This window comes from Scyliorhinus canicula, chromosome 14 (genome assembly GCF_902713615.1).
Source record: "Scyliorhinus canicula chromosome 14, sScyCan1.1, whole genome shotgun sequence".
NCBI lineage: Eukaryota > Metazoa > Chordata > Chondrichthyes > Carcharhiniformes > Scyliorhinidae > Scyliorhinus > Scyliorhinus canicula.
Window position 1 is genome coordinate 65,127,684 of NC_052159.1, and position 27,337 is coordinate 65,155,020.

At 47.9% G+C, this 27,337-nt stretch overlaps 1 protein-coding gene across 2 annotated transcripts in view; it reads right to left on the minus strand.

Annotated features, from left to right (window-relative positions):
• Window positions 1-27,337, minus strand: part of LOC119977114 (cytoplasmic dynein 2 heavy chain 1) — a 734,352-nt gene that overhangs the window by 618,937 nt on the left and 88,078 nt on the right. For both annotated transcript variants that reach the window (XM_038817726.1, XM_038817724.1), the window contains exons 20-25: window positions 26,976-27,103; window positions 20,097-20,246; window positions 18,290-18,495; window positions 11,814-11,969; window positions 7,534-7,648; window positions 1,021-1,191 (exon numbers count right to left, since the gene is read on the minus strand). In XM_038817726.1, coding sequence (XP_038673654.1) covers window positions 1,021-1,191; window positions 7,534-7,648; window positions 11,814-11,969; window positions 18,290-18,495; window positions 20,097-20,246; window positions 26,976-27,103 — 926 coding nt within the window. The remainder of the gene's footprint in view (window positions 1-1,020; window positions 1,192-7,533; window positions 7,649-11,813; window positions 11,970-18,289; window positions 18,496-20,096; window positions 20,247-26,975; window positions 27,104-27,337) is intronic.

Below are 27,337 nucleotides of genomic sequence, written 5' to 3' on the forward strand. Positions count from 1 at the left end.
AAATGTATAAAATGGATGTTCTCCATTGTTCGGTGGAGTCTGGTTCTTTAACTGACGCCATCTCCCCGCCGGCGAAATAAACCATTTGATGCGAGGACCAGCAGCCTTCGGCGTTGAGTGATTTCTTTGAGATCCTCTCCCGCTAACAACAAGCATAGCTTGACATAAGATATAATATTCAATTACAGCATAACAAAACTTTTTTTAAAAATCTAAATAAGTAAACAGCTAATGGCATTTACTTTGAAGTCAATGCTGAGAATACTGCACGCTATTTAGGAGCTGAAGAGGTGAATAAAGAAAATCCATATTAAATATCTTTTAGTCTAACATTAATTTAAAATAATCATAAAAATATCCGAACCCAGTTCTGTCCAGTTCAAAGTGCTGATAGAGATTCTTAAAATATAAACTTGCTAATAGTTGACAAAGGAAATCATTGATTGGCATTCCATTGGTAGAGTTAACATCTTAGTAAAACAATTAATTAAAAGACAAGGATAAAAATGACAAATGTTCTCCCTTAGTGCAACTACTGGACATGATGTTTTATAATAATCAGAGCACTATAATATATGATAATACATTCTGTGTTACATAAGTGACTTGGTAACAATTACTGTGATTGAAATCTTGGACTGAATAAGCCTGAAACTTGCAATGGTTAAAAATTACTTTGTTCCAGGCACCAAAATCTTCATGTCTGGAGGTAAAAAATGTAAGCTTTGCTTGTACAATTTACTTAGTTTGTAGTCGATGTTATTTTAGAAACAGCAGCATGTAGTTATTAAGGATATCTGTAAAAAATAATTTATTTCAGCACAGCTACTATTAATGTTAAGGGCACAGCAAAGAAATCAACAAAAAAGAAACACAGCGAAAAAGAAAAACAATGAAAAGGGAAAAGAAGGTGTAATCAGCATTGGAAGTGGGAGCAAAGCAGGAGGCAGGATAGACCAGATGGCATGGTTAAATGAATTAAGAATTTAGCACGTCAAACTAGTAACCATCAGGTCATACTTTTAGGTCTGAAGATCTTGCCACTATGACATCTGCCACTTTTAACAAGTCCCCAAATTGCAATTTCTCTATTGTGGTGCCTCTTGGCAGGCCTAGCAGGCGAAACAGGTCCAGCCAGTGATCCTGAGAGAGATGATCGCCACGGACATACTTCAGAACAGGCACTAATGTCTGTGGAAACAGAAAGAGTTAAAATAAATGCTGAGCTTCCAACCCAAAACATAGTACTTTTATTATTTAAAGATATAGAAATGTTTCCTGATTTCTGAAATAAAATGTAAATAAAAGAAATCTACCATTGATCACTGGAAGCTTGTTCAGAATTTAAATATTTACTTGTCTATTGTCTACAATGTTACAACTATGAGGTTTATAGGATTGTTGTGTTTTGGAACTGTATTCAATTTAAGGTAAACAGAGGGGTCATGTGATCTGTTCTGAAGTTTGTGCTGCAACAGGCCTATGCCAATTAAATAATCAACGGCAGGCTCAGATTGCATTACTGGGATAATGGTGGGAGGTCTTCACAGTGAGAGACAATGACATCTGAGGTCACATTTGATGTCCCTTTCTGGGACTTTGAGAGATTCAAAGTCTAAGGCTGTAAACAGTTGTGCTGTAACCTGCCCATTTACTTCCAAGATGAAAGAGAGTTGGTGTCAAGCCAGCATTTCTACCTGGATGCAAAGCTAATGTGTTTCACGATGCCATGGGGAAAAATGCAGAGGAGGAACCTATTTGTGAGATCAGGTAACAAGCTTTCCTACAAATCAATTAATATCACATAGAGACAGTAGTTTTCGTGTGGTCAGCAAACAGAAAGGTTGCTTGGTTTTAGAAATGATCACAAGCTGATGCAGGAGGCAAAAGGTCTCCAGTCGAAGAGACACGTCCAGCATCCATTGAAGGATTCAGAGATACGTCCTGGTGTGGCCATTGGGACAGGTTTTACTGCCAGTAGTGGATTTAGGAAACTCTCCAAAAATATGGGAAGCGCCTAGAGGCAGTCAATAGAAGTAAGTACACAACAAAATGGGGAAATGCGAGCCCATTAGAAGTTAGGACTCTTTGCTAAAAGAACTGTAACTCTGTGGAGAGTGCAACATGTGATAAGTATGAAAGAGGAACATTCTTTTCTGTAGTTTGATGTTGAAGTTGCCAACAAAAATGTTTAGTGTTTTAGTAATTTGTTGCAATAAAATCCTGTTATGTCACCATTTCAGTTATTAACTGAGGAAAAATGTACTTTTAAACGGGCATCATAACAAAAGTTATCCAAATTTGAAGTAAAATGCATGAAGTTTAGCAAAAGCAAACTCAAGTTTTGATTACAAAATCCTTTTTGGTATTTTTTATGCCTATCAAGGTGAAGGGTATTAATTGCTCATGAAAAAAACTTTGGGCAGGATTCTGTGATCCTGAGGTTGACGCCGTCGTAAACGCCGTCATGTTTCCCGATGGCGTCAACATGGCCTCAGGATCAGCAATTCTAGCCCCTACAGGGGGCCAGCATGGCACTGGAGCGACACACGCCACTCCAGCTGCCGATCCCAGCATCAACTGGGCGCCGCAGGGTCCCGCATGCGCAGTGGCACCAGTGCTAACACGCGCATGTGCAGTGGCTCCCTTCTCTGTACCGGTCTCGACACAACATGGCGCAGGCTACAGGGGCCGGCGTGGAAGAAAGGAGGTCCCCAGCCCGAGAGGCCGGCCCGCCGATCGGTGGGCCCCGATCGCGGGCTAGGCCCCAGTGGAGACCCCCCCCACCCCGGGATCGGACCCCCCTCCGCCACCCCCCGGACCGGCGCCGCGCCAACCACGCCTGCACTGATTCTACGCTCTGCGGAGAATCGCATCGGGGCGGCATGGCGCGATTTGTGCCAGTCGCGGCGATTCTCATGCCCAGTCCCGGGCTGAGAGAATCCCGCCCTTTATACTTTGGTTACCCAAGGTTGAATTTAATGGGTGGGGTTGGGGGGCTCATTGCTCATCCCTTAAAAAGAAAAATGCCACTCCAACTCATTCTCAACAAGGCCACCCCAGAGTTACAAAGCACTGCCAGAAGCATGAACAGGTGAGAGTGGGACCTCCGCTTCTCAATGGACTCAAATTCTGTGGAGAATCCAATGCATGATAAGTTTAAAGAGGAACGTTCAATCAGATTGGCCAGCAGCTCTAGCAGTCCCAACAGTGCAACAACTCAGTAGTGGCCGCTGCTGGAACTGCAAGCGGGCCCAGGATGAAGTGGGTAAGTGCGCTAAGTCAGGGTTTTGGTCAGGGAGGGATGCGGGAGCATGGGGTGAGGGGTGGTGGATGGAGGTGGGGGGTGGTTAGGATAAACAAAGGGTGGTAGTGCACTCAATCTGCATAGGGCACCCCCCTCCCTCTTCAAAAGGACATACCCCCCCCTCCTTCCTTTTAAGCAGTTTCTTTTTATAAAAAGGCAATCCACTCCCACCTGCCGTCCCATGTCAAGCATTTTGTGACATGAGCAACGTACTATTCAAGCCAATTGCTTGGTAACAAACTCAACTATCCTTTAATTATTTAGTCATTAATGGCAGGCAGGCTGCCACTTTTCATGCCCGCCTGCCGAACATTTAATGAGGGCCAGGTTCAGGATGCAAAGGAAAGCGGTTGACTAGCCACCTGTCATATTTTACAAATGCCCCTGCCAAAATCACACCCAGCAGGGTGCCATAACGTCTATCCTCCAACACCCCCCCAATTCAGTGTCATCCGGCCAGGGTTCGATACAACATGATAACATGATTAGATGCCAAAGTAAGTTCAGTACCAATAATACAGAGCAGAGAAGTAATCAAGTCAGAGAGAATACAGTAAGTTTCAAGGGAGAAAGACAAAGCTGGGTGCATTACAAGGGTGAGTTAAGGGCGAGTGTGGACACGTGGAATTGTGATATAGTAGTCATCATAGAGATGTGGTTGAGGGAGGAGCAGGATTGGGGGCTCAACAATAGAGAATCTTCAGGGTAGACAGAGGAGGGGGTAAAAGAGGAGGAGGCACTGTATTATTACTTAAGGAGTCAGTTACTGCAATCAGGAGAGCTGATATCTTGGAGGGGCATCGAATTAAACTTTGTAGGTAGAGTTTAGGAATAATAAAGGAATAGCCACATTGCGAGGTGTTTATTATAGATCCTCAGATAGTCAGTGGGAAACTGAGGAGCAAATATGTATGTAATTCATGGAGGTGTGTAAAAATAATAACATGGGAATGATATTGGTGATTTTAACTGTCCCAACATTAACTGGGATAGTCATAGTGTTAAGTGCTTAGATGGAGTGGAGTTCTTAAAATGTATACAGGAAAACCTTTTAGCTCAATATGTGGAGGGTTCAACAAGGGACGGTGCTGTGCTGGACCTAATTCTGGGGAATGAAGCCAGACCGGTGTTGATGTGCTGGTGGGGGAGTATATTCATGATAGCGAACACAACATGCCACAATGTAAGTTTGTTACAGACAAAGAAATAGACAAGCTGCAAATGTTGGTTTGGGGGAGAGCAGATTTTAGTAAAATAAGGCAGGATCTGGCCAAGATAGACTGGAAAGAGTTACTTGTGGAGAAATCTACAGAAAAGTGGGATACAGTGGGGGTGAGTCATTCAAAAAGGAAATGGGGAGGGTACAGGCCCAACAGGTTCCCTCTAGGATGATGGGAAGAAGTAACAAGCCCAGAGAACCATGGATGACAGAGATATTCAGGATTCGATGAGAAGGAAAAGAGAGGCTTTTAGCAAGTACAAGGGGAATAAATAAATCGGTGACATTAGTGGAGTACAGAAAGTACATGATGGAGCTTAAGATGCAATTAGGAAAGCAAAGAGAGGTTATGAGAGAGCTCTGGCTGGCAAAAGTAGGGAAAATCCCAAGATATTCTATAAATATATCAATGGATTACCAGGGAAAGAGTAGGGCACATTAGGGACCAAGGGGGAAATCTGTGGGTGGAACCAGAGGACATTGGTATGGTGCTGAACAAATACTTCACATCTGTCTTCACCCAAGAGAATGAGGAGGTAGCTATGAAACTCGGGGAGACTGTGAGGTTCTTGAACCAATAGACAAAGGGAGTGACAAGGTATTGGATGTGTTGAGCAGCTTAAAAGTGGACAAATCTCCAGGTCCAGATTAATTGTGTCCCAGGATGCTGTGGGAGGTGAGGGAGGAGATTGCAGGAGCTCTGACCAATTCCTCTCTGACCACTGGGGGGGTGCCAGAGGACAGGAGAACAGCTAATGTGGCCCCACTATTTACAAAAGGTTGTCGAGATAAGCCAGGGAACAATAGACCAGTGAGTCTCACGTCAGTGGTAGGGAAACTGTTGGAGAAAATTCGGAGGGAATCCATCTCCACTTGGAGTGGCAAGGTTTGATCAGGAATAGTCAGAATGGCTTTGCCAGAGGGAGGTTCTACCTAACAAATTTCATTTAATGTTTTGAGCATGTGACCAAGCGTGTAGATGAGGGTAGTGCCAATGGTGTAGTTTACATGGATGTCAGCAAAGCCTTTGTCAAGGCCCCACATGGGAGACTTATTAAGAAGGCAAATGAACATGGGATACAGTGTAACTTGATAAGGTGGATTCAAAATTGTCTTAGCTGTAGGAGATAGAGGGTGAAGACAGGAGGCTGCTTTAGTGACTGGAAGTCAGTGTCCACTCACAGGGATTTGTGCTGGGTCCCCTATTATTCATCATTTATATAAATTACATAGTTGACTAATTGGGGGGCAGGTTTGCGGATGGTACAAAGATTGGGCAGGTGGTTAACAGTGAGGTTGAGTGTCTTGGGTTACAAGAAGATATAGAAGGCTTAAAATTGGCAGATGGAGTTTAACCCTGAAAAGTTTATACACTTCGGAAGGAGTAATTTGACAAGGAAGAATTCAATGAATGGCTCTATACAGCGAAGTTCCGAGCAAAAAAGGGACTTTGGCGTGTTTGTCCATAGATCTCTGAAGACAGAAGGGCAGGTTAATAGGATGGTGAAAAAGGCATATGGCACACTTGCCTTTATCAATCAAGGCATAGATTACGGGGGTGATTCTCCAATATGGAGCCCACGTGTTCGCGCCTTCGTGAATGCCGTCACGTTTCATGACGGCGCAAACCGGGCCAGGGCATGACCGATTCTGGCCCCCACAAGGGGCCAGCACAGCGCTGGAGCGGTTCACGCCGCTCCAGCCTCCTTTCGCGTCGCCAAATAAGTGCCGCGCCAACCCGCGCATTCGCAGTTGGGCTGTGCCAACCTACGCATTCGCGGGGGACTTCTTTAGCGCACCGGCCCAGACTAAACATGGAGTCGGTGTTCAGGGTGGCCGCTTCAGAAAGTAGGCCTGGGGGGGGGAGTGGCCGGCCCGCCGATTGGTGGGCCCCGATCGCAGGCCAGACCCCATCGGAGCCCCCCCCCCCGATGAAGGAGACGTCCCCTGACCGTTCGCGCAGAGTTCCCGCCAGGGGGTGAATGGCGCCGGCAGAACTCTGCCGTATCGGCACGGCCGCTTGGCCCATTTGGGCCGGAGAATCGACGGCCCGGCCAATTCCAGTGGCCCGCAGCCGACACCGCACCAAATGCGCCGGCGCAAATGTCGGCAATTCTCCGCACCTCGCAGAATTGCGCGCTGCCGTCGCGCCGTTGTGGCGCGGTTGCGCCGATTCTCCGGCCCAGCGCGGGGCTCGGAGAATCGCCCCCGGCAAAAGCAGGGAGCTCATGTTGGAGTTGTATAGAACTTTGGTGAGGCTACAACTGGAGTACTCTGCAATTCTGATTGCCACATTATAGGAAGGATGTGATTGCACTGGAGTGGGTGTAGAGACGATTCACCAGGATGTTGCCTGGGATGTAACATTTAATTTATGAAGCGAGGTTGGATAGGCTTGGGTTGGTTTCGCTGCAGCAGAGAAGACTGAGGGGTGACCTGAGCGAGGTGTTCAAGATTATGAGGGGCATGGATAGGGAAAAGCTGTTCCCCCTTAATTGAAGGGTCAGTTACGAGGGGACACAAGTTCTGGTGAGGGGCTGGAGGTTTAGAGGGGATTTGAGGAAAAACCTTTTTATCCAAAGGGTGGTGACTGTCTGGAATACACTGCCTGGGAGGGTGGTAGAGGCGGATTGTCTCACGTCCTTTAAAAAGTACCTGGATAAATACTTGGTATGTCACAACATTCAAGGCTATGGGCCAGATGCTGGCAAATTAGATTAGGTAGGCAGGCCAGGTGTGTTTTATGTGTCGGTGCAGACTTGATGAGCTGAAGGGCCTCTTCTGCACTGTATTTTCTGTGATTCTGTGAATGTATTTTAGACACACTTAATATGACAGTGTGTCGACATGGCATTTCTCCATTTCCCACACCAGTCATCCTCTGGCCTTCAAAGTATGATCACCATGTTAGGAGCGTATTTTCATTCTGAGCCCAATTATTTTCATGCAAGGAAAACATACAGTTATCATCCTTTCTAGATTTGATTGTACTTTTAAAGTGATTCACCTTGTATTTATCCACATCTTTCTGCAGTTTGACAGTTATTGTTGTTTGTTCATTTCTCTTCCTCAGCTTATCAAACCACATCAATAAAAAATCTTCAAAAACGTACGTCTTACTCCTGTGAAAATCAACATACAATTTAGATTGAAAGGAATCTTCAGTAACAAAATCTAAAGTGTACAATAATGTTGAAGAGGTAGTAAGAACTTCTAGGAAGTTAAACAAAATAAGATTCACATTAGGACCGCTGACTTACATGAACTTACTTATTTGTTAAAAAGCAATTCATGGAATTTGTTTCACAAACTTCTAGGGCGCGATTCTCAGCACCCGCGGAAAATCGCGAAGTTGGCCGTGAAAACGGCCGAATTTGCCGACGGCCCGACACGGCCCCGTTCCAGAGGTATTCACGCCCGGGAAATGGGCTAGGAACGGGGCCGCGGCAATTACGTTCCAGATGACGTCGGAATGCGGCGACGCCACGAACACGTGACGCCGCCCGATGTCGTAAAAAGGCGCGGGCGAGCACACGAACGGGACGGGAAACATGTCGGAGCCACGGAGGGCAGCGCCGAGGTTTGCTCAGGCCGACATAGAAACGCTCCTCGATGAGGTGGAGCAGAGGAGGGGCATCATCTGCCCGAGAAGAGGGCATCGCCACCCTGCAAGCGTGGTGCGCCAGGCCTGGCGAGAGGTGGCTGCTGCCGTGAGTGCTGTGGGGCAGACCCCTCGCTCTGGGGAGCAGTGCCGTAAAAAGCTGCACGACCTCACCAGGGCTGCCAGGGTAAGTGCCAAGAGGGTGCCCCCGGGTCACAACCATCCCCCCCCCCCCCCCCCGGCACGGGGGAGTGGAGAGGGATTGGGGCAGAGTGAGTGGAGGGTGGTTCACTAAGTAGTCACAGACGCAGCGCTCTGGCCACCCTGGAGAGATGCAATGGTCTTGTTTCAACTTGACCCCCAACCTGTGCCAGTATCTGAATGGCCTGCCGTATTGTAATGATCTACCTCCCCCAACAGGACAAGACCGCTCACAACACTCGTGAGCGGAACAAGACTGAAGGGGGTTCGTCCATTCTGCAACCCCTCACCACGTTTGAGCAGAGGGCACTGGACCTTGTTGGGGGATCTGCCACCCAGGAGGTCGCATAATGCGAGGTTGGCGGAGCTGCACCAAGTGAGACAACCCTGCATGACAGACACCCCCCCCCTCCCCATCCTCTGTCCCTTCACACACTCTGCCCACTGGCACACCTCCCCCATCCTCTGTCCCTTCACACCCTGCCCACTGGGACCGTCCAGCGCCCGGCCGAGCGTCTCTAAATAACCCGTTTCATTCTCTTCCCTAGGACGTGATGCCGAACGACCAGGGCCGTCAGCCTCCAGACGGACACTGGCATCTGCCCCCACCGCACCCAGGGCCGCACGACAGAGGGTGCCCGATCAGCGGGGAGTCCCATCCTCCCCCACCGAATCTGTGGAGCAGGACGCCCAGAGGGCGGCGAGAGAGAGAGAGAGAGAGAAATGGCCCGTGAACGCCCTGCGGCCTCAGTGGGCCGATGACATAGAGGAGGCGTCAACCCATTCAGGACATTCTGAATTCTCCCTCAGTGTACCCGAGCAGGCACCACAGTGTAGCGACTAGGGGATTTTCACAATAATCTCATTACAGTGAAAGCCTACTTGTGACACTAATAAAGCTTATTATTATTAGAATCCCTACAATGCAGAAGGAGGTCATTGGTCTCATAGAATTTGCACCAAATCTCTGAAAGAGCACCCTACCTCATCCCACTCTCCCACACACCCGAAACCCCAACTAACCTGCACATCATTGCACACTAAGGGGCAATTTTAGCATGGCCAATCCACCTAACCTGCATATCTTTGGACTGTTGGAGAAAACCGGAGAACCCGGAGGAAACGCACGCAGACATAGGGAGAACATGCAAACTCCTCACAGTCATCCAAGACCGGAATTGAATCCTGGTCCCAGTTGTTCAGTACAGTCAGAGAGAGTTGAAAAGGTGTTGGATCGTGAGAGGCCAGAAAGATATTTGCAGGTAGTGTTGAGGTTTGTGAGAAATTACTAGTGAGGGAGACGTATTTGAAATCATTTTGGAAATTGGTAGCTGGACCTTGGTTAATTGGAAAAGCCTTTCTGATAAAGGAAATCTGCAGGGAGAGGTGTAAAACCTGAAAGTGAAACTTTGATGGAAGCAGCGGAGGGAAAGCATAATTTGAAAGAGCATTTGAAAGTGTGTCATGTGAGAGTACCTTTAAGAAAGGAGTGTTTATAAATGGGTGTGTATATAAATATCTGTAGTGAGAGTACCTTTAAGAAATGGGTGTTTACTACTGCAGTGATGTCAGAGAGTGGGTCAGAGAGCTGGGCTGTCTGTCAGCTTTTTACTTTCATTTTAGGCTGTTTGCTGCAGGGTGTGTTTTAGTTTCGTTTTCAGAGCTGGATAGCTGCAGTCACAGCCAGAAGATGTAATCTAAAGACTGTAAATCGATCCTGGTGATTTGAAACTAATAACTGCTCTCAGAAGTGAATTTAACCTGATGTGCTTCTGGTAAAAGGCTTATGGAGGTTAAAAGGAACGCTTAAAGGATTACTTAGTGTTATATTCTTTGGGAGTTGTATTTGAATTAATGGTTGCTAAGATGTTCACTGTATGTTTTAAAAAGGTTAACTTGAGTTCATAGAATAAACATTGTTTTGCTTTAAAACATACTTTTCCATTTCTGCTGTACCACACCTGTAGAGTGGGCCGTGTGCTCCCCATACCACAATCTATTAAAAGTTGTGGGTCAGGTGAACTCCATGATACACTTTGGGGTTCTCTGAACCCTAGCCCATAACAAGTGTGACCTTTGAAAGCGGAATTTGAAATCACTTGTGTGGAAGCCGGAGTTCAGTGCGAGAAGATGACTCACGGTATAAGAATCACCTGGAGCATTCGGAGGAGAAAACCACAGACATTCACTTGGGTTCAGAGGAGGTGTACATCTTACCATAGTCATCTTGTGAGTTTAAAAGGGACTTTGTGTGTTAATGAGACCAGTGTAACTCAAGATGTACGTGTTAATCTTAAAATATGTATGTCATTGTTAAGCTAAGGTATCATAATTCAATTTTTTTCATGTTTAATAAATGCTATTTTTTCTTGTTAAAAATAATTTGCAGTCCATAGAACCATAGAATTCATCCAGCGCAGAAGGAGGCCATTAAGTCTACACCGGCCCTCTGAAGGAGCACCCTATCTCGGCCCACTCACCCACTCCCCCGCCCCCCTCCCCCCTCCATAACCCCACCTAACCTACATATCCTTGGACACTTTGCGGTAACTTAGCATGGGCAACCCACTTAACTTGCATATCTTTGGACTGTGGGAGGAAACCACTGAGCCCAAGGGAAATCCACACAGACATGGGAATAAAGTGCCAACTCCACATAGACAGTCACCCAAGGCCAGAACTGAAACGGTTCCCTAGCGCTGTGAGGCAGCAGCGGTAACCACTGTACCACCCCTAGTCCTGTGACTCTGTTCTCCAAGTTTTATGTCAAAAAAGTAAAAGCTACAGTCTTTGAGTCAAGGTTCCATTCTGGGATGTCCAGTTATAATACCAACTAGGATCATAACAAGGTTCATCGGCAATGGCTAGAATAAGTTGCATTAGTTTCTGGCAGGCAGGCACGATTAAATAGTGCACATCAACACTGGGCACTGAACGGCAGCACGGTAGCAAACGGCAGCACGGTAGCATGGTGGTTAGCATAAATGCTTCACAGCTCCAGGGTCCCAGGTTCGATTCCCGGCTGGGTCACTGTCTGTGCGGAGTCTGCACGTCCTCCCCGTGTGTGCGTGGGTTTCCTCCGGGTGCTCCGGTTTCCTCCCACAGTCCAAAGATGTGCGGGTTAGGTGGATTGGCCATGCTAAATTGCCCGTAGTGTCCTAAAAAGTAAGGTTAAGGGGTGGGGGGTTGTTGGGTTACGGGTATAGGGTGGATACGTGGGTTTGAGTAGGGTGATCATGGCTCGGCACAACATCGAGGGCCGAAGGGCCTGTTCTGTGCTGTACTGTTCTATGTTCTATGTTCTATTACATCCCAAGCGAGAAAATGTAATTTTGCATCTTAATCTATTTCCAGCATTGCCATCTGCACATCAACCAAGATCATGAAAAAGCAAATCTGTACACCCAAGCGAATTTGTCAAAAATTGAGTATTTGAAAATGCGGCAAACACATTTTTGTAATTTAAGTCAACTATATTCACTCACCTAAAGGAGATCCAGTCCTCATTTAGCATATTTTGTAAACCTTTTGTAAAGTCCTCATATAATGACCACATACTTTCGTACTGTTCCAGATTCTCACGAAGGTGCTCTGCCAACTCAAATTCAGGTTCCTCTACTTTGAAATGGTGACAATCTTCACTGAAATAATCACATATAACAAGCTGTTTCAGAATATGTATTTATCCAGCTATCCCTACGCATACTGGCTAAATGCCACCAAATGGTACATTACTGAACCATGCAGCCCAGGATGATTCCAAATTTGATTCCTGGTTGGTGGCAAACTATCTGAATTTGCAGGCAAATGGAAAGGGAAGGGAGACAGAAGTCAGGGTTTGTTGCCTAGCCAGTTTACAATGACCTGTGCTGTAAGGAGAGGATAGCATTGGATTATGATCCCAATGTCAAAGAGTCTAATAAATTCTCTGGACAGGTTTATCGATAAAGCATTGATAGTTGTGTAAGCAATTGCATCGCAATCTTCCACTGAAGCATACCTTAGTACGAATCACAGAATTTAGTGAGGAGCAGAATCACAGACTTCAGGGTGGAAGAGAATCAAAAAATTCAGGGGATGAGCAGAAAAAGTGCAAAAAAAAGCATAACAATTGTAGAACCCTTTAATTTGCATTCACTGTTTACATCAACGGTAGAATTTTAAGGATGGAGAGAACTCGGTGCCTACCACTGGCTCTCGGAAGCCCACTGCCATTTAACACTCACTTGAGCCTTGATTAGTACTGGATGGGACATCTGTTGGCCTTTGGAAGGAAGCCCCACCCATGAGAGCTGTCAGCCAAGCTGGTTGGCCAACAACTCTCCAGCTCATCCAGGTACAGTGCTGCAGTGGCCAGAAGAGGTAAAGCAGTGCTCTGCCTGGGATTAAGTCCCAGGACCTTTCTCAAGGTCAGTTGGATTTGATTTGTCACATGTACTGAGATACAGTGAAAAGTATTGTTTTGCGTATTGCCAGACAGATCGTTCCGCACATGAGAAAACATAGGACATACAGAAATACACAATGTAAATACATAGATGCAGTCATCGGTGAAGCATACGGATTGTAGCACTAATCAGTAGAGAAGATGTGTTAAGAGATCAGTTCAGTCCATAAGAGGGTCATTCAGGAGTCTGGTAACAGCGGGGAAGAAGATATTTTTGAATCTGTTAGTGCGTGTTCTCTGACATTTGTATCTCCTGCCCGATGGAAGTGGTTGAAAGAGAGATTAATTCGGTGGGAGGGAGAATTGTGTACATGGGTTTGTTGGATGTGGCGGGTGTTATCTCTTTCCTTTTTGTTGTTTGCTTTTTTTTTTGTTTTTGTCGTTGCTTTTGTAGTTGGGTGAGTGTTGTTCTTGGATTTTTACCATGGTTGTTTTGTTAATATTGTTTTGTTGTTTATATTTTGTGAAAATCTTATTAAAAATTATTTTTTTAAAAAAGAGAGATTAACACGGGTGGGAAGGTCTTTGATTACGCTGCCCGCTTTCCCAAAGCAGCGTGAGGTGTAGACACAGTTAATCAATGGGAGGCAGTTTATGGGCACGGTAGTACAGTGGTTAGCACTGTTGCTTCACAGCACCAGGGACCCGGGTTCGATTCTTGGCTTAGGTCACTGTCTGTACGGATGTTTTCTCCATGTCTGCGTGGGTTTCCTCCGGCTGCTCCGGTTTCCTCCCAAAAGTCTCGAAAGACGTGCTTGTTAGGTGAATTAGACATTCTGAATTCTCCCTCTATGTACCCGAACAGGCGCCGTAGTGTGGCGACTAGGGGCTTTTCACAGTAACTTCATTGTTAAGCCTACTTGTGACACGAATAAAAATTATTATTATTATTTGCGTAATGTACTGTGCTGTAGTTTCTTACGGTCTTGGGCCGAGCAGTGCCATACCAGGCTGTGATGCAGCCCAGTAGGATGCTTTCTATGGTGCATCTGAAAAAATTGCACAGTAAGAAGTCCTACAACACCAGGTTAAAGTCCAACATGTTTGTTTCAAACACTAGCTTTCGGAGCACTGCTCCTTCCTCAGGTGAATCCATTCACCCGAGGAAGGAGCAGTGCTCCGAAAGCTAGTGTTTGAAACAAACATGTTGGACTTTAACCTGGTGTTGTAAGACTTCTTACTGTGCTCACCCCAGTCCAACGCCGGCATCTCCACATCCTGAAAAAATTGGGAAGAGTCAATATGGGCATGCCGAATTTCCTTAGTTTCCTGAGGAAGTATAGGTGCTGTTGTGTTTTCTTGGTCGTAGCGTCGACGTGGGTGGACCATGCCAGATTGTTGGTGATCTGCACACCTAGGAATTTGAAGCTATCAACCATATCCACTTTGGCACCATTGCTGCAGACAGGGGTGTATCTGATGCTTCGCTTCCTGAAGTCAATGACCCACTCCTTAGTTTTGCTGGCGTTGAGGGAGAGATTGTTGTTATTACACCACTCCACTAAGTTCTTTATCACCCTCCTGCACTCTGACTCATCGTTGTTCGAGATCCGACCCACTAGTCATGATATCAGCTAACTTGTAGATGGAGTTGGAGCCACATTTTGCCACACAGTCATGTGTATGTACAGGGAGTATAGTTGGGGTCTAAGCACGCAGCCTTGTGGGGCCCCGGTATTGAGGACGATTGTGGAGGAGGTGTTGTTGTTTATCCTTACTGAATGTGATCTATGGTTCAGGAAGTTGAGGATCCAGTTACAGAGGGAAGTCCTAGGTTTTGGAATTTTAAGATGAACTTGGCTGGGATTATGGTGGTGAAGGCGGAGCTGTAGTCAATGAATAGGAGTCTGATGTAGGAATCCTTGTTGTCGAAATGCTCCGTGGATGGGAGTAGGGCCATGGTGATGGCGTCTGCTGTGGACCGGTTGTGGTGGTATGCGAATTACAATGGATCAAGGCATTCTGGGAATATGGAGTTGATGTGTCTCATGATCAACCTCTCGAAGCACTTCGTAATGATAGATGTCAGTAGTTGTTGAGGCACGTTGCCTGGTTCTTCTTTGGCACCGATGATGGTGGTCTTCTTGAAGCAGATGGGAACCTCGGAATGGAATAGGAAGAGGTTGAAGATGTCCGCGAACAAACCCGTCAGTTGGTCCGCGTAAGGACCCGTTTCCGAGGGTTCACTTTCAAGAAGGCCGATCAGACTTCGGAAGCTGTGACGGTAGGAATGGCTGTGTCCAAAGCTGCTGGGACAGTTGACAATGGTTTGATGGTTTCCTGGTCGAAACAAGCATAGAATGCATGGAGTTCATCGGGGAGGGGTGTGCTGCTGCCAGAGATTCTACTCAACTTTACTTTGGAGTCCTATATGCCGTTTAAGCCTTGCCAACTGATGAGATTCCATCAACACCTCCTCCACGATAGTCCTCAATAACTGATGAGAGGGGCTGGTTTAGCACAGTGGGCTAAACAGCTGGCTTGTATTGCAGAACAAAGCCAGCAGTGCGGGTTCAATTCCCCTACCGGCCTCCCCAAACAGGCGCCGTAATATGGTGACTGGGGGCTTTTCACAGTAACTTCATTGAAGCCTACTTGTGACAATAAGCGATTATTATTATATCGTTAGTCTGTGACTCTAGCTTCGTCAGGTATTGGCTCTTGGCTCCCTGATGGCTTTGCGGAGGTCATACCTCGATTTCTTGTCTAGGTCAGGGCCACCTGAATTAGACGCCGCAGACCTGGCCCTCAGTTGGGAGAGAATCTCCAAAATAAACCATGGTTTCCAGTTGGAGAAAGTTCGTACTATCTTCTTTGGCACGCAATCTTCTACACACTTGCTGATGAAGTCTGTGATGGTGGTTTAGGTTGGCCGCTGAGTTCTCCAATATGGACCAGGCCACTGACTCCAAGCAGTCACGGAGGTGCTCTTCTGTTGCCTCAGACTAGCATTGCATGACCCTCTTAACCGTATTCTCCCGCTTGTATGCCAGGAGAAGGAGCACTGTCATGTGGTCTGATTTTCTAAAGTGCGGTTGGGGGATGGGTCGATAAGTACCCTTGATATTTGTGTAGCAATGGTCAAGGATGTTGGTGCCCCTGTTGGGACAGGAGATGTGTTGCTTGAATTTTGGCAGTACAGTCTTGAGGTTGGCCTATTTGAAGTCCCCGGCCATGATGATCAAGGCCTCCGGGTATTCTATTTCACTGTTATTTATAGCGGTGTACAATTCATCAAGTGCCTTCTTCACTTCTGCATGGGGTGAAATGTACACCGCCATGATAATGGCAGAAGTGAACTCCCGTGGAAGGTAGAATGGGCAGCACTTCACAGTCCGGTATTCCAGGTCCGGGAGTAGTCGTTCGCCATGGTCGCTCGACCCAAGCACCAGGAGTTGATGAGGAGGCAAACACTTTATTTTGCCCGATTACACCGTGCGGTCCAGTGTACTGAGAAGCCGTCAAGTTGCATGGTACAGTCTGGTAAGGTAAGGGTGAGCTATGTTTCTGTGGAACATAGCACATAGCAGTCTCTTATCTCTCAGAGGGAAGTAAGTTAAGTGTTAAGCTCGTCCAGCTTGTTTTCAGTTGCTTAGACATTTGCCCGGAGTATGCTGGGCAGAGGAGACTTGAAACCGCGTTGTTTTAGTCTCACCTGCAGACCGCCATGTTTCCCTCACTTTCTTGGTCAGCAGCTGCCTCTGGATGGCTCCGAGATCCAATGAGAGAAGTCTAACCTTGTGGAAGGTAAGTGGTTGCATCTGGCAGGGCCCCAGGCATTGGTTGCGATTTTGGGGTTGTGTCTGGTGGGGTACCGGACACTGATGGCGATTTCTGGATTGGCGGAGGGGAGGGGCATGTTTGCGGTCCGGTTGGACCCCGGAATACCTTTCGGCACATTCGGGTCCTCGTGTCGGATCTCCACCATTTTGGGGGTCTTTAGTCCAGGTTAGGTCGCAGGCAGGGTCTTCCTGGATCAGCTTGGGCCGGGTTATGTGTTTGGTTCTAGCGTTGGTGGTCTGGTTCAGCGCTCCTGGAATCGGGCCTTGGAGTAGGCCTGGTCAGGCCTCCACGTGGATTCTCCTCCTTTCCTCCATCTGCTGTTAAGTCGGGGTGCTGGGTGGTTCTTTCGGAGTCGGACCGGGTCTCGAGGTTGGGACTTGGATCGGGTGCTCCGGAAGTTGGATCGACCACTCTGGGGGCTGGTATGATTCCCAAGCCAGGTCAGCCACTCTGAGAGCCAGGCAGGGTCCAACGCCAAGTTGGGGTGAGACTTTCAGATCGGGCCTCATCCGCTTCCAGGTCAAGGCCAGGGTCGGGCCATATGGCATACCCACAGACCTCGGAGGATCTTTAGTCTTGCGAGGCAACACAGGTCCCGGGGTCCCTGTGGGCAAAAGGTAAGGGACGCCTGGGGGGGAGTGGGAGGGGGTGTTGATCATGGCATTGGATGGTAAGCCGAGGAAGTAGAGAAGACCTGACCTCTGAGGCATCGGATGGAGGTGCCCCAAACCTGAAGGGGACTTCAAATTGAGTCCCCCTCCCGTGCTGAGATGCAGAAAAGTTTATTTCTCTATTTTTCATCTTACTCGCACCCGTTCCTGCCAGCCCAGCTGGGCAAAAAGGGAGTTAAATAGCCACTTAAGGAACTTAATAGATGAAAGGGCATGTTTCCCGCCCAAGGCCCTGCCCGCCCAAATGTGAAATTGAATCTTGGTCGGGGCGGGTGGCACATTGGGGGAATCACGTCCATGCAATTTTACACTGCCCCTCCACCTCAGAACTCGTCTTGGGGCAGTGTAAAATTCTTTTTTTTTAATTTAGTGTATCCAATTAATTTTTTTCAATTAAGGGGCAATAAGGGGCAGCACGGTAGCATGGTGGTTAGCACAATTGCTTCACAGCTCCAGGGTCCCAGGTTCGATTCCCGGCTTGGTTCAGCGTCTGCGGAGTCTGCACGTTCTGCCCGTGTGTGCGTGCATTTCCTCCGGCTGCTCCGGTTTCCTCCCACAGTCCAAAGATGTGCAGGTTAGGTGGATTGGCCATGCTAAATTTCCCTTAGTGTTCAAAATTGCCCTTAGTGTTGGGTGGGGTTATTGGGTTATGTACATAGGGTGGAGATGTGGGCTTGGGTAGGGTGCTCTTTCAAAGAGCCGGTGCAGACTCGATGGGCCGAATGGCCTCCTTCTGCACTGTAAATTCTATGATTCTATGATTAGCATGGCCAATCCACCTACCCTGCACATCTTTGGGTTGTGGGGGCGAAACCTACGCAAACACGGGGAGAATGTGCAAACTCCACACATACAGTGACCCAGAGCTGAGATCGAACCTGGGACCTCGGCGCCATGAGGCAGCAATGCTAACCACTGTACCTTTGTGCTGCCCGGGGCAGTGTAACATTCTGCCCCAAGAATACCCAAACATTTTCTCTATGGATGACTTGACCAAATATATACATCGATTGTGAGCTGTTCTTGATAATTCCACAACTATGCACTACCAAAAACATACATCAACTTCTTTCTGGTTTCCTCCAGTTCATCAAACTCAGTTCTCTTCTCCTTTATACATTCCACACATTTGTTGAGAATTTCCCCATTTCCACTGTCAACAATATCATCACTGGGCTTCAGCTGATTCCAGCGAGCTTCAAATTTCTCCAGCTTTTGGATGTACATACTTATACGAGACTCAACATTTGCTTTCATAATTTCAACCTAAAGAGATAAACACAATAAAACCAGTAAATCACAGCAGAAGTTATACACCAATTCTAATATTGTCCTTGCTTAAAGTTTATGAAGTTGTTGAATGACATCCACACATACACATTTTATTGGTTTGCTGTGAATAAAACAGTACTCTGTTTTGAGATTATTAGGACTAATCACTATTTTGTCCATTCATAAACTTGCGTTGAACCTAAGAAAACAGATCATAAAAGTAAGAACATTACAGGACAAACCCAATTGTCTTTTCCTGCCATTGTTTACATATATTTGTACTAATTGTGGTTCATAATTTAATCCTTAGATTTCTCATTCATATGCTAAAAGATTTTTTTCAACATCACAAATCGATTGGCTGCAAGTACCATCCCAGTTAAAGTAATGAGAATTAAGATCAGGAGAGTATTGTTGATGTACTTACGCCACTAATCGTTCTATCACTGGCAGAAATCTTGGTAATGAGCAACAGAGAACAGCAACACAAATCAACAAATTACATTACTGAAATTGATGTCAGCAGCAACAAAAAAACTACAGTAAGAAAATAAAAACAGAAATTGCTAGAAACACACAGTAATGCTAGACAACATATGAAAAGGAAAGACCAGTCAAACGCTCCTTCCCAGTGAAACAGCAATTTATTTGTACTACTTTAACTTTAGTATAACGCATTTGTTGCTCATGACATGGCCTCTTACACACTGCGGAGATTGGCTGATCGCTTTTTGAAATTCCTCTGTTCAGTCCAAAGGCATGACCCTGAGTTTCCAGCCACTTGTCATTGGTATTATCTGCACCAATCCCACTTTGACTTGTCTGTCCTCAGCTTCGTATATTGCTCACATAAAGATCAATTGAAGATCAATAAACTGCATCTCATTTTGAGTAGGCACTTTACAGTCTTCCTGGCTCAACATTGACTGCAGCGATTTCAGATCATAACCGCGGTTCTTATCTTTCAGTCAGCAGTTGCTGGTTATGATTCTGCTATTTCCATTTACAACTCCTCTCAGTCTATTTTGTTTTTGGCTTCTCTACTAGTCCCATTACCATCCCCTTTTCCCTTGTAACTTCAGCTCCTAATCATTTCATCTTTCCTGCCTTTCACCCTATCACAGACCTTCTCTTTTGTTCTGTCCTTTCCTCCCCAATTTCCTGTCTCTGTAGTTACTTAAAACCTGTTAAACCTCTAATTTTTTTCCAGCATGATGGAGGGTCATCAACCTCGAACGTTAAATGTTTTTCTCTCCAAAGATACTACCTGGCCGGCTGAGTGCTTCCAGCATTTTCTGTTTTTAGGTCTGCCACTGTGGAATAGAACCAAGGATGGTAGTGCAATGAGTGCAGATATGATAACTAGCCAACAAAGAGTCAAAGCATGGAACCTCAACCAAGCGAACATTGTCAGGAAATATATATTAAAAAATAATAGAAATTAAAATAATGGAATCAGAGTAAAACAATCATTTATCTCCTGGTTCCCATAAATCTCAGATTGAGGTAAGAAAGGTACTGAACAAAGTGAAGTTCATGCTGGCTTTTGAATGCAACTTACAGGATAAAACATAAAGAGAGTGCAGCACTCTTACCTGTTCTTTCACCATAAGCTGATGGCTCTCCATCATTAATTGAAACTTGTCCCATTTTGCTCTTAAGCTGGTAAGAGTTTCAAGACCACCACCTGCTACAGAGCGCAGCAGCTTGTTTTTATCTTCAGCATCTTGAAACAAGGGTAAAACCTTCAAGAAATTATAGAATTCAAAGTAACTAAAACATTTGTATTAGACATGTACATAGCAATTATAAATCAGTCCTATACACATTCTATTTTTTCTCCATGTTCCATCTTTAAAGTGAAGATATAAGAAAAGTGAATCACCAAAAGCATTAGAGAAACACCAATTCGACAGCAATTATTGGTTACTAACAGAAACCTAGATTGAAGCATTAGGCCATAATTTGTTGTGGCAAGGTGTCCAACAGTGTAACGTCATTCATTAGAACTGTCCTTACATGTTTAGATTTTAATTTTTTAGCGAATTGATGGGTCTGTGAGTTGATAAAAACTCACAGAAGTAAGGGATATGAGTAAACAGGCAAGTGTACATCTCTTTAACCAATCAGATTGAAGGAGTGAGAAATAAAGAGTAGAAGGAGGGAGAAGGCAGTGTATGTTAGAATGGGTGAATTCAGGTTCAAGTGTGAATTAGAATAAGAAAGAGTCCTATTTAGAGCTCAGAGATAAGTTTAAAAAAACAGAACCCGACAGGGTTATAATCTCTGGCCATTTTCATGAAGCTACAGATAGAATAGCAAAACTCGAGACTTCCGGTTGCGGTAATGCGGAGCTAAGCCGCACGTTCGGTAGCTCCCGCTATTTTTGGTCTTTTGGGCTCTTTTAAGGGCCCGCAGTGGTGCTGGTTGAGCTTTTCCCCGTGTGGGAACACATCCACTGTGCTTATCTGCCGATGGATGGACTGGACCAGGAGCAGAGTGGTCAAAAAATCGGCTTTGGAGCAGAGAAGGAGCGCAAGGTGCGAGGCAGGAAAAGCAAGATGGTGGCGGGCGGGGAACCGGCAGCATGGTAGCAGTGGGCGCAGGAGCAGCAGGAGCTGCTCCATCGCTGCTTCAGAGAGCTGAAGGCTGAGATTCTGGAACCATTTAAGGCCTCGCTGGACAAGCTCATGGCGACTCAGGCGGCTCAGGGTGCGGAGACCCGAGAGCTACAGCAAAAGGCCTCGGACAGCGAGGACGAACTCCTGGGCCTGGCAGTGAAGGTGGAGTCACACGAGGATCTCCACAAGAAATGGCTGGCAAGGATGGAGGAGATGGAGAACCGCTCCCGTCAGAAGAACCTGCAGATTCTGGGCCACCCGGAGGGGCTGGAAGGTTCGGATTTGGGGGCCTACATGGTTGTGATGCTGAACTCGTTAATGGGCGCGGGGTTGTTCCAAGGACCCTTGGAGCTGGAGGGTGCCCATCGAGTCTTGTTGAGGAAGCCCAAGCCGAACGAGCCGCCTAGGGCTGTGCTGGTCCGCTTTCACCGCTTCGTTGACCGTGAGTGCGTGCTGAGCTGGGCGAAGAAGGAAAGGAGCAGCAGGTGGGAGAACGCAGAGATCAGGATCTATCAGGACTGGAGCGCGGAGGTGGCGAAGAGAAGGTGGTTTCAATCGGGCGAAGGGAGCGCTTCACAGGAAGGGGGTGAAATTTGGCCTGCTACAGCCGGCTTGCCTCTGGGTCACTTACAAGGACCGCCAGCTCTATTTTGATTCTCCGGAGGAGGCCTGGGCCTTTGTCCAGGCAGAGAAGTTTGACTCGAACTGAGGACTGGGGGGGCTGGGGAATGATGTGCATAGTCCGGAGGCTCTGTCCTCCTTGGTATCCTTTCGTTTTTACTGGCTGTGTATGATGTTGCTCTTTTGCTGTTCTGCTTTTTCGCTTTTTGGGGCTGTTATTTATTTATTTGGGTGCTTTTTCATTATTTCACTGGTGGAGGGTTGAGTAGCTGTTCGCGGTCCCACTGGGTCATGTGCCCGTCCTTGTCGCACGTGTTGGGTCTGGGGGCGGGCTTTGGGATGGAAGCGCGGGCTTTCTTTCCGCACTGGAGGAGTAGTGGGCGGGGCCGGCACTGGGAGGGGGAATGGTGGTTGTGTTGCGTCGGGGGGGTCGTCGGGATGGCAGGAGTAGCCGGGGTCAGCAGGAGTCGGCTGACTTACTGAAGTATAATGGAAGGGGTTCCGCAGCTAGGTGGGCCCTAGCTTGGGGGGGGGGGGGTCGCAGGGGAATGGCTGGTGAAGGGGGAGGTTGGGGGGGGCTGCTACCGTGGGGAACGGGCCTGGGGGGATCTGCGGGCACGTGGTGAGCCGAGGGAGGGAGAGCTATGGCTGACCGGTGCAGAGGGAGGGGGAAGACCACCCAGATTCGGCTGGTCACATGGAACGTATGGGGGGGGGGGGGCTGAATGGGCCAGTGAAGCGGTCCCGGGTCTTGGCGCACCTGAAGGGGCTGGGAGTGGACGTGGCTATGCTCCAGGAGACACACCTCAAGGTGGCGGATCAGGTGAGGCTGGGTGGGGCAGGTGTTTCATTTGGGGCTAGATGCGAAGAATCGAGGGGTGGCGATCTTAGTTGGCAAGAGCTTGTCGTTTGTTGCATCGCGTGTGGTGGCGGACAGTGCAGGTAGATACGTAATGATGAGACTTCAGGGGAAGCGGGTGGATCTGGTCAATGTGTACGCCCCCAACTGGGACGATGCGGGCTTCATGCGGCGAATGTTGAGCCGAATCCCGGACTTGGAGGCGGGGGTTTTGATCCTGGGAGGGGATTTTAATACTGTGTTGGATCCAGCTCTGGATCGTGCGAAGTCTAGGACAGGCAAGAGACCGCCGGCGGCCTCGGTGCTGAGGGGGTTCATGGATCAGATGGGAGGGGTAGACCCTTGGTAGTTTTTGAAGCCGGGTGGTAGGGAGTTCTTCTTTTTCTCCCATGTCCACAAGGTTTATTCCCGGATTGACTTTTTTGTTCTCAGCAGGGCGCTGATCCCGAGAGTGGTGGGGGCAGAGTATTCGGCAATAGTCATATCTGACCATGCTCCGCACTCGGTGGACCTGGAGCTGGGGGAGGGGAAGGATCAGCGCCCGCTGTGGAGGTTGGATGTGGGGCTTCTGGCAGAGGAGGAAGTATGTGGGCGGGTCCGTAGGGGTATAGAGGCGTATTTGGAAGCCAACGATAACGGGGAGGTGCAAGTTGGGGTGGTTTGGGAAGCGCTGAAGGCAGTGGTCAGAGGGGAGCTGATATCCATTCGGGCGCACAGGGAGAGGGCTGAGAGGGAGAGGCTGGTGGAAGAAATGGTAAGAGTGGACAGGAGGTATGCGGATGTCCCGGAGGAGGGGCTTTTGAGGAAGCGTCGCAGTTTCCAAGCGGAGTTTGATATACTGACCATCCGGAAGCGGAGGCGGAGTGGAGGAGGGCGCAGGGGGCGGTATATGAGTATGGGGAGAAGGCAAGTCGGATGCTGGCCCACCAGCTCCGGAAGCGGGAGGGAGCGAGAGAGATAGGGGGAGTCACAGATGCAGGAGGGAACTTGGTGCGGAGCGGCTGGGAGATTAATGGGGTGTTCAGATCCTTTTACGAGGGGCTGTACCGGGCGGTGCCCCCTAGGGAGGTGGGCGGGATGGACCGCTTTCTGGATAAGCTGGAGTTCCCAAGAGTAGAGGATGAGCGGGTGGAGGGTCTGGGGGCCCCAATCGAGTTGGAGGAGCTAATGGAGGCGCTGGGGAGCATGCAGACAGGGAAAGCACCAGGGCCTGACGGGTTCCCGGTGGAGTTTTTTAGGAAGTTTCAGATCTGCTGGGCCCGCTGCTTTGAGGACCCTGAATGAGGCGGGGGGGGGGCGGGGGGAGGGGGGGGGGGGGGGGGGGGGGGGGGGTCTAGAGCAATAATCTCACTGATCCTGAAGCGGGATAAGGACCCCCTCCAGTGTGGGTCTTACAGGCCAGGCCGATTTCGCTCCTCAACGTGGATGCAAAGTTGTTGGCGAAGGTACTGTCCAGGAGGGTGGGAGGTGTGGTCCTGATGGTTATCCATGAGGACCAGACGGGGTTTGTGAAGGGGAGGCAGCTGAATGTCAATGTACGGCGGCTTCTTAATGTTGTGATGATGGCGTCGGCGGCTGGGGAGGCAGAAATAGTAGCATCGATGGATGCGGAGAAAGCTTTTGACAGGGTGGAGTGGAGCTACCTGTGGGAAGTGCTGAGGAGGTTTGGGTTTGGTGAGGGATTCATCAGCTGGGTGAAGTTGCTGTATAGCTCCCCGGTAGCGAGTGTGGTGACAAATGGGAGGAGGTCAGAGGACCTTCGGCTTTCCCGGGGGACGAGGCAGGGGTGCTCCTTGTCTCCCCTGCTCTTCGCGTTAGCGATTGAGCCCCTAGCCATGGCGCTGAGGGATTCGAAGAACTGGAGGTGGATTGTGCGGGGGGGGGGGGGAAGAGCACCGGTTGTCGCTGTACGCAGATGACTTACTGTTGTACATCGCGGATCTGGCGGGGGGGGATGCCAGAGGTGTTGAAGATACTTGGGGAGTTTGGGGATTTTTCGGGCTTTAAGCTCAACGTGGGGAAGAGTGAGCTGTTTGTGCTACACCTGGGAGACTAGGAGAGGGAGATAGGAGAGCTCCCGTTGAAGAGGGCGGAGAGGTGCTTTAGGTATCTTGGAGTCCAGATAGCTAGGAGCTGGGGGGCCCTGCACAGGCTAAACTTTTCGAGGCTGGTGGAACAGATGGAGGAGGAGTTCAGGAGGTGGGACATGCTGCCACTCTCTTTGGCGGGTAGGGTCCAGTCAGTTAAGATGACAGTGCTCCCGAGGTTTTTGTTTCTTTTCCAGTGCCTCCCCATATTGATTCCGAAGGCTTTTTTTAAGAGGGTTAACAAGAGTATTCTGGGGTTCGTGTGGGCGCGGAAGACCCCGAGAGTGAGGAGGGTATTCCTGGAGCAAGGAAGGGAGGTAGGCGGCTTGGCATTGCCCAACTTGTGTGGGTATTACTGGGCTTCGAACGTGGCAATGATCCATAGGTGGGTGATAGAGGGGGAGGGTGCCGCATGGAAGAGGTTGGAGGTGGCGTCCTGTGTGGGTTCGAGTTTGGAGGCATTGGTGACGGCCCCGCTCCCACTCCCCCCGGCAAGGTACTCTACGAGTCCGGTAGTGGTGGTGTCCCTCAAAATTTGGGGACAGTGGAGACGGCAGAGGGGGGAAGGGAAGGCCTCAGTGTGGGCCCCGATACGGGGCAGTCACCAGTTTGCACCAGGGAGAATAGATGGTGGGTTTTTGAGTTGGCATAGGGCATGCAATAGGTGGAAGGGGGACCCTTTCCTCGATGGGAAGTTTGCGACTCTAGAGGAGTTGGAGGGGAAGTGGGGCCTCCCCCCTGGGAATGCTTTCAGGTATATGCAGATTAGGGCGTTTGTTAAGCGGCAGGTGGCGGAGTTCTCGCTACTGCCGCCTAGGGGGGTGCAGGATAGGATGCTATCAGGGATGTGGGTCGGTGAGGGTAGGATCTCGGCAATTTATCAGTTGGTGCAGGAAGAGGAGGAGGCCTCGGTGGAAGAGCTGAAAGCGAAGTGGGAGGAGGAGCTAGGGGAAGAGATCGACGATGGGACGTGGGCGGACGCCCTGGGGAGGGTGAACTCATCCTCTTCGTGCACACGGCTCAGCTTAATTCAGCTGAAGGTGCTGCATAGGGCGCACATGACTGGGGCCAGGATGAGCCGGTTCTTTGGGGGAGAGGACAGGTGTGGGAGGTGTTCGGGAGGCCCGGCGAACCACACCCACATGTTCTGGGCATGTCTGGCGTTGGAGGGGTTTTGGAAGGGGGTGGTGGGGACTTTGTCCAAGATGGTCGGTTACTGGGTGGAGCCGGGCTGGGGGCTCGCTATCTTTGGGGTAGCATCGGAGCCGGGAGTGCAGGAGGCGAGAGAGGCCGGTACCCTGGCCTTTGCGTCTCTAGTAGCCCGGCGTAGGATTCTCTTACAGTGGAGGGACGCGAAGCCCCCGAGCCCGGAGGCCTGGATCAATGACATGGCCGGGTTTATCAGGCTGGAGAAGGTTAAGTTTGCCCTGAGGGGGTCGGTACAAGGGTTCTTCCGGCGGTGGCAGCCCTTTCTCGATTTTCTGGTGGAGGGTTAGAGAGTGGTCAATCTCAGCAGCAACCCGGGGGGTAAGGGGGAGGTGGGTTCAGGGTCCGTTAAGGAGGTTTGTTTATGCGACGGTGTGTTCGCTATTTTCTTCTTTTTTGTATTGTTATTAAGTTATTAATTTATTGCTTTGTTTTGGGGGGGGGATCTCTCTTTCTGTTTATTTCTACACCTTGTTTACTTTATTGTTGGGAGAAAATTTGTTGTTGAAAAATTTTAATAAAAATTTTTTTTTTTTTTAAATAGCAAAACTCACAAAACCATTTTGTACATTTTAGTTTAACCACGCCAACTGTCCCTTGCCTGAAGTTGCTGCATTATTTGCATATTAATAATGGCATGCATATCATTAGCTTCACTGTTACTTGGACAGAAACATTTGGTCCAATCATGCTCATCTTAATCTGTGACATAGTCCAACCTCATTTCATTTTGCAGAATGAAACATTTAAACTGAGAAACATCAATAAATTAAAAGCAACAAATACATTTTAAAAAATGATTGTTGTACAATTGCTATTAAAAAAAAGCACCTCCAGTTAAAAATACAATTTATGGAAAAAGTTGAAATTGGTAGCTATCTCACATGTAATTGGTTTTATTCTCAATCAGTAATGGTGTAGCATACACTAATTTTTTCCAAGATATCCTTTAATACATCATTCTGAATAAAAATCCCATTGACATCCAAATAAAACAATGGTCAATAATAAATATAATATATAAATATTTAAGAAGTTTAAAAATTGAATGTTTTGCATCTGGCAGCTAACTATTCTTACATGAGGTTTCTTTGAAGCAATCTCGGTGTGTTTTGAATTCGCTTCGCCAATCTCCTCTACTGTCTCGGGTCGGGTTGACAACATCTCCATTGCATCACTCACAAAACTATCAATCTCGTGGATATTCGCTGCATAAAAGTATTACAATAAAAACAAAATCAATGAGCGACAGTTTTAAAATATCTTAACAGAATTGATTACATTTGATTTTACTACATGTTTACAACACCTTTCATTCTCCATTAAAACAGACATTTACAAAGTTAGCATTCCAATTGGCCAAGAATTTTTAAATTACACAATGAACACAACTTGTCTCAGCCCCTAATTGTTTTAAACAAATTAAATTCCAAAAGGGAGAG